Here is a 7,290-nt window from a genome sequence, read left to right as displayed (position 1 = left end):
AGCATAAAGTTAAAAAATGACAAGTTTACTCTTACATGATCTTGTGAACTGGAAATAGCAATGTTCCCATTTTCGTAGCCTCCCAATTCCACATTCTTCTATTTGTGTGGGCCCTTACATTTTGTTCTTACATACAGGTCAATGGAAGAGTTGGTGTCTGCATGTTTTCTAAGATGCATTTAAGATGATGCATTTTAATCATGAGTTAGAAGTTGCAATGTTGACAAGTGTACTAATTCATAATCAAAAAGTAATTTGATATAGAAATTGAAGCCCAAAAGTAAAAGAGTTGAAACATATTGGATCTAGACTACAAGTAGGCCCATATTTGACACATATTGGATCTAGACTACAAGTGGCCCAACATACAAGACTCCTTGGCAATTGCAATCAAAGCCCAAGTTGTTAAGTGAAAATACTATCCTTCTTTGTGGTCTTGGATGTAGCCTATCCTAGAAGATCACATTATTTGATAAGGATGTGAGCTAGCTAAAAATATATTATTCAACATGTTGAACAGACCTAATTTGATGATACAACTCAAAAAATATTGAACAAGCCTAGATAGAGTTCAGGAAAGGAGTTCCGTCCAATGCTCCTTGAAAAATTTGATGGCTTGAAACAATGTAGACCCTTGGATTAATCTTTAAGATTTGTGATAGAACTTCAACACATATCTCAAAGCATAACCAAGGGCCCCAGTTTGAATGGTAATGGTCCAGCTAGTGTTGGATCCAAGATTCTAACCATAAGAACATGTAGTCCGGACCGTAGTTTAACATGAAACACTTGCAGTCAGAACCCTAATTTAATATGAAAGCCTATATTGTCTAATCAAAATCCTAACCCTAGTCCAACATGCTAGTCAAGACCCTGACTCCGTGACTCGTCAAAGCGAATCCTAAATCTTTATTCTACGCCCGATATGAGGTCAATGGCCCATGAAAAGATAGAGACGAGTCCAGGAGGACTAGGGTTTCTTTCCCCTTAGCCAAGTTACACACATATTTATAACCGAAAAAAAAAAAAAAAAAAAACACGCATAAATAAATAAATAAATAAATAAATTAAAAAAAAAAAATATATATATATATAATGGATCCAGTGGTGGAGGCGAAGCCGTGGTGCTATTTGAATCACTGCTTTTTGGTGTCCGAAACCCCTCTCGTTTGGAATTTGGATTCCTTCCTGGCGGCTCTCGTCCTCCTACTTTCTCTCTCTTAGGGTTTCCCACCCCTCTCCCCCCTTCTCCCGCGCCCCGCCTGGGGTCTCTCTACCCCCTCTCTCTCTTCTCTATTCCTCCTGTCTCCTAGGATTTTGCCATCGGATTCCATCGGAACCTCGCCCAACACGCGTGCCTTTTCGAGATCTCACCATGACAGCTGTTGCTCCCACTACTGACCGTATCCTTTTCGTTTTCTTGATAGAAGACTGCTGGTTTTAGGGTCAGAGTTTGTGGTGTCGTTTCTGATTGGTTTGATTCCCCTGTTTCGTTTGGATCACTTGTTTTACGATTTCTGGTGCGTTAAAGCTGAGTTTTTTTTTTTTCTTTTTTTTTTCCCGGTTACCTGTTGTCTTCGAGGGTTTTGTGAGGGTTTTTCGTAGATCGAAGACCTTCTATGACTATTTTGGTCTTTTGGGTTGCTGTTCTCTTTGCGATATTGGTTTCCCTTCTGTTAATTGGGCCTTTGTGTTGATTCCGATGAGTTTTTGGACTTCTGAATTCTGTTTGTTTACTTTTGCCTTTTCTAATTCTGTTATGTGCGTGACTTGGATTATTATTCTTGCAAGAGAGTTCTTCAATCAGACATGAATAAAATCGTATTTTTTTTCCTGCTGATTTGTTGTTCATGTTGATCTGTTTTGGTTATTAATTCTTGCAGAAATGGCTCATTGAATTGAAATTAGTAGGTAGACTTGTTAAAATGGTACTACTGATGATTAAATTGATCAAAATAAGTTTTTGTGGTCCGCTGTCGTTTTTGTCTTCTATAAATTTTATTAAGATTCTTAATGCGTCCTTTTATTTGTGATGTAATGCTTTTTGATTTTTAATTGATTGTCATATATATATAGGTATAGTTTGTTTCTTCTCCTTAATTCATCTGCCCCAGAAGCTTCAGATTTGCTGCAAAAGTTGTCGATGGATTCTCAGGCCAAGACTAATGGTGCTATGGAGGCTACCAAGAAGGTAGTTTTTTTTTTCTCCTTTGACCAGTTCTCTTGTAGATCACACAGCTTTTATGGGAGAGATGGGCTGGTGTTAATTCTTTTCCTGGATTTGGATTAATAGCCTTCTGCTATTCAATTTGGGTCTGCCAATGGTGAAGTCCCAAATATGCTGATCCCATCACAGCGGTCATTAACACCTCTACTTCCAGACTTCATGGATCCAAGCATGTGTTATTTTCCCAATGGATACCCTTTCTATTATGGAGGTAATGAATTGCCTGCAAAGCCCTCTGGTGTATGGGCTTTTTCTCTTGTCATCAATTGTTATTGTTTGTCCCAAGGCTTTTAGTGAATTAGTATGATTTTTTTTTATTATTAAATGAGGTGGCCGATGAAGCCTTTTTCTCCCGAATAGTTTAACTGTGGTAGCATCCTCTCTTTTGGGTTTACATTGTTTGTTTTATATGTTAACTTACTTTGAGTGCTGTTGGAATTATCTTTTTCCTTGGATTATTACAGATGTCTTATTTCAGTTTTGATTTTTCAGGTTTCGATGGTTCTGTCAATGAGTGGGGGGATGATTACTCTAGGTATTTGAACCAAGATGGAGTGGAGATGCCTCCTGTAAGTTATCTCACCTGAAATTTTTTTGGCTCAGAACTAATGTGGATAAAAGTAAAGGCGGATTTCTTTGGGATGGTATAATTGAATTAAGTTGTTTGAGATCACTATATCTGAGATTTAAATGAATGATCATCTAGGTCAGAATTGGGGGAATGATATGGTTTCTATTTTGTGGCTTTTCTGTAGGTTGTGCAATGTGGATGTCTTTTACATGCTGCTTTATTTTGTGTACTATCGTGCTCAGAGATACAGTATTTTTATTGCATGTGTCATGTTCAATGGAACTTGATATTTCTTGTAGATCAAAAATACTCTACAAGCTGAAGTATTTAAATAAAAAGGTATTCTCTGTGCATTTGTGATAGGATTAACTTAATGTTTTTTTGGTGCTTGGCAGGGGTTCTATGGAGATATGTATCATCATGGATATGGGTATGCTCCTTATGGTGCATATCCATCTCCTGGTTCCCCAGTTCCTACCATTGGGCATGATGGTCAACCGTATGGTCCACAGCATTATCAGTACCCAACTCCATTTTTCCAGCCACTAACTCCTATCAGGGCACCACATATGGCAAACCAATCCCCTACTTCTCAAAGCAAGGTTTCGACTTCGGCTGCTGCTGATCAGCCATCCATCCCAGTGGATACAACCAAGGCCAACTCAAATGGAATTGCCAATGGGAATGCAAATGGAAATAGTGGGTCAGCACCTCAAAGGCCAAGCCACCAAAATCAGTCATTAACTTTGAATAGTTCCCATGGTAGAGGACTGACTTCTACTGGTTACAAGGATCCAAGATTCAGTTTTGATGGAATGCGGTCCCCGGTACCCTGGTCTGAGGGACCAGTTTTCTCGAATGGGCAACACAGACCAGCTACAACAAGCTCCATATCGTCTACAGCATCACATAATGGTACAACTGCAGCAAGAAATCAGAATCACCATCCTCTTCCTCATGTCATGGTATGTTCTATGGCAGTGCCTGTTATGTATTACTTGCAAGCTGCCAGCTTGAGTTAGCGACTGTTCTGTGGCCAACTTCATTTAACTAATTAGGCCTTTTGACTTCAGAGCACCAAGTATTTCAGGTGAGGGTCACTGGTCCTAATGTTTGCCACAGAGCAAAAGCTATTACACGAGGCAGCGAGAAGATATTGATCTAATTTCTAAATTCATTTTCATTTTACCTTTGCTTGAATGGTATGTTCTTATGAATTCTGCTTGAGATTGCAAACTGTTTAGTTTGGTCGTATTGTTATTTTATGTGCCGCTTATAGCCTATTGATTATCACTCTTTATTATCCCTAGGGTTTGCATGCCTCAAGACCGACATCTGGGATGGGACCAGCAGCTTCTGGTTTCGTCAATAGGATGTACCCAAACAACCGGTTTTATGGCCAGAATGCACTCAGAACTGGTGTTGGCTTTGGATCAAATGGTTATGATTCTAGGATGAATGGGCACTGGGGATTGGTTGCAGACAGCAGGTACAAACCTCGGGGCCGTGGCAATGGATATTATGGTTATGGCAATGAGAACCAAGATGGTTTTAGTGAGCTGAACAGAGGGCCTAGGGCAGGGCACTTGAAAAACCAAAGGATTTTTGGTCCTACTGTTACAATTGCTGCAAGGGGGCAGAGCCTCTCTTCAATCGGGAATGATGATTCTATTGTAATACAAGATAAGGAACAATACAACCGTGCTGACTTCCCTGAGAAATACACTGATGCAAAGTTCTTCATCATTAAATCATATAGTGAGGATGATATTCATAAGAGCATCAAATACAACGTCTGGGCAAGCACCCCCAATGGAAACAAGAAGCTGGATGCTGGATACCAGGAAGCTCAGCAGAAAGCTAGTGGATGCCCTGTCTTTTTGTTTTTCTCAGTAAGTATCATGTCATTCTAAGATTACTTTGTTTTCTATTTTTGCTTTTGATTTAGTCATCAAGACATTTTCATATTTTCAGGTCAACACCAGTGGGCAATTTGTTGGGGTTGCGGAAATGGTGGGTCCGGTTGATTTTAACAAGACTGTGGAGTACTGGCAGCAAGACAAGTGGAATGGTTGCTTCCATGTCAAGTGGCACATTGTCAAGGATGTAGCGAACAGCGTTCTCAAGCACATCACATTAGAGAACAATGATAACAAGCCAGTGACAAACAGTCGAGATAGTCAAGAGGTTAGGATCTTTCTGAGTTGTTATGGTATGTTATTTCACATTGAAAGCTTTTACTTACTGTTTCTTGCTTTTTGTGCTGCAGGTAAAACTGGAACAGGGTCTTCAAATGCTCAAGATTTTTAAGGAGCATGTGAGCAAGACATCCATTTTGGATGATTTCATGTTCTATGAGAACCGCCAGAAATTGATGCAAGAGAAAAAGGCCAAGCAACAGCTTCAGAAACAGGTGTGCTGTGCTTTTCAATTGTTCCTTTCATGTCCTTTTTTTAAATGAAAATGTTCGTATGTTTCAGATTTTCGGATTATCTTTTTCTTATTGGGATCAGATTTGGGCTATAGCAAGCATGCCAATTTATTATAGAAGCTATATCTATTTGGGTTGTAGCAAGCAGAGGTGTTCACTAAATGGTTCAAACAGTTAAACCGAACTAGACCAAACCATTTTTATCGGTATGGTCTGGTTTGAAAACTAAAATGGCCTAGTTTAGTTTATGATTTTCATATAAAATGGTTTAACGGTCTGATCTGATTTTACAAAAATATTAGACCAGACCAAACCGTCAAGCATAATATGAGAAAGAAAGGAAGATTCTTTTGAAAAATGAGAATAATGGTCACATCTTGCCACTGTTGCATTGTATTGTATTTATAGATTCATGATTACATAAGAATATCCTGATAATTTCAGTTTTTATTTGGCTAGAATATTTTTCTTTCTCAAGATTTTCTGTCTTCCATGTTGCAATATATTAAACCGTTAGTCAAATCAGGCCAAACTGTAATTCACCGGTCTGATTTGGTCTGGTCTGAGTGACAAAATGATCTGATTTGGTTTGTAAAATTGGCAAATCGTAATTTACTGGTTTTGTTTAAGAATATCCTCAAACTAGACCAGACTGTTGTACACCCCTAGTAGCAAGCATGCCAGTTTACTATAGAAACTATATCTATTTGGGCTGTAGCAAGCATACCAGCTATGTCTATTTGGGCTGTATCATGCATGCCAGTTTATGTAGCTTGGTGGCTGTTGGCATCAGATTTGGGCTGTAGCCGACATGCCAGTTTATTATGGAAAGTATGTCCATTTGGGCTGCAGCAAGCATCCCAGTTTAAGAGACATTGCTTCTGTGTTTTCTATTTGCTCATTTTGTTGCTTGATGGATGCATCATTTGCTACTTTCTAACAAACTCTTCCATTATGCCTATCATCGGCTTATTGTTCTCTCTTTTTGGCTTTCAGGCCTGGGATGGAAAAACTTCTGATGCTGTTGCTGGGGAGAGAGAGAAGGATGCTGCTAATGGGAAGCCCAGATGGCAGAAACCTTTGGAATCTGTTACAATTTTGAACAAGGATGTGCAGCAGGGTGGCCTTGAAGAACTAAAGCCATCCGAGGAAAATGGTGTGGCTGTTGCAGCTGGTGATGCGTTGAAGATGGCTAAACCAGCAACAGAGAAGAGAGCAATTGCGAATGGTTCTGCAGGTGGATGTTAGGGTGTTAACCCCTAGTTTGTCAGCCGTAGCCAATGAACTGTCTAGAAGTGGTTTCAGAATACCTTTTTGTTGGCTCAAATAAATGTCATTATGCCTGGGCATCCGACGCCCAGATTTGCAAGGCTGCAGAGGATTTTACGTGTGGGGTGCTGAGATCTTTTGCAACAAAAGCCTTCATAGCCGCTTGAGTGTGATAAGGCAGTTGGTTTTCTCAATGCCTAGAGTACTGAGTTGGGTTGCCATTTCCACATCTGGACTGTTCTTAGGTTTCGGAATATTGGGGTTTTTGCAGAGTGTACTGAGGAGTTTTTCGCTACCAATTTTAGTTTTGGGGTTTGGATTAGATTGTCTTTTACACTTGAAATTGTCTTTCCTTTTATGAAGTCTTTCCTTCTCCTGTAAATCTTTGTACCTCTAAGAATAAGAATCATGTTAGAGTATTGCAAGGGAGGAGTTGAGGGGAGCTCTTAGTATGCTTTGCATCTTCCAATTCCATGACTTCAATTTGAATATGTGCATCAAAGGAGACACTTGATTTGTTGGCTTCAGTAGAAACAATCTGCAATTGAGAACAGCCCAGGGGAATGAGATCTCAAATTTGATTGTGGACTCGTAGTTTCTTATCGAATTTGTTTTTCAGACTGACAAAAAAAGAAAAAGGGGAGAGATTTCCCTTTGTTTTGAATCTCATATCGATGGCAATGTAATTTATTTAACAAAAGAATGGCAATGTAATTTAGATGGAGCAAGTTATGATCTGTGAGGCAGTGAGCCAAAGAGAGCTCTGGGTCCGCATTTCTATGTCCATATGAG

The 7,290-nt window shown here is 39.4% G+C and overlaps 1 protein-coding gene across 3 annotated transcripts; it reads left to right on the top strand.

The window, feature by feature from the left end:
• Positions 1-1,129: 1,129 nt before the first annotated feature.
• On the top strand, positions 1,130-6,967 carry LOC105042282 (YTH domain-containing protein ECT4). 3 transcript variants are annotated; one of them, XM_010919418.4, is made up of 9 exons: positions 1,130-1,403; positions 2,115-2,191; positions 2,294-2,438; positions 2,720-2,796; positions 3,194-3,763; positions 4,109-4,690; positions 4,773-4,985; positions 5,068-5,211; positions 6,226-6,967. In XM_010919418.4, exons 1-9 carry the CDS (start codon positions 1,376-1,378, stop codon positions 6,475-6,477), a joined length of 2,088 nt encoding a protein of 695 aa, XP_010917720.1. In that variant the 5' UTR covers positions 1,130-1,375; the 3' UTR covers positions 6,478-6,967. The 3 variants fall into 3 exon arrangements, with proteins under 3 accessions (XP_010917720.1, XP_019704938.1, XP_073109698.1); XM_073253597.1 differs by lacking the exon at positions 1,130-1,403 and adding an exon at positions 1,415-1,520 and having other exon boundaries at positions 2,077-2,191; XM_019849379.3 differs by lacking the exon at positions 2,294-2,438 and having other exon boundaries at positions 1,132-1,403.
• The last annotated feature ends 323 nt before the right edge of the window (positions 6,968-7,290 follow it).

The sequence above is a fragment of the Elaeis guineensis genome, chromosome 3, assembly GCF_000442705.2.
Source record: "Elaeis guineensis isolate ETL-2024a chromosome 3, EG11, whole genome shotgun sequence".
NCBI classification, from domain to species: Eukaryota; Viridiplantae; Streptophyta; class Magnoliopsida; order Arecales; family Arecaceae; genus Elaeis; species Elaeis guineensis.
This window is presented reverse-complemented; position numbering and strand designations above follow the sequence as displayed.

Bases quoted from the DNA above. Each gene is read 5' to 3' on its own strand.
- LOC105042282 (XM_010919418.4), top strand. From the start codon at position 1,376: ATGACAGCTGTTGCTCCCACTACTGACC. The intron at 2,439-2,719 runs GTAATGAATTGC...TTGATTTTTCAG, and splicing joins ATACCCTTTCTATTATGGAG to GTTTCGATGGTTCTGTCAAT. The intron at 3,764-4,108 runs GTATGTTCTATG...TATTATCCCTAG, and splicing joins ATCCTCTTCCTCATGTCATG to GGTTTGCATGCCTCAAGACC.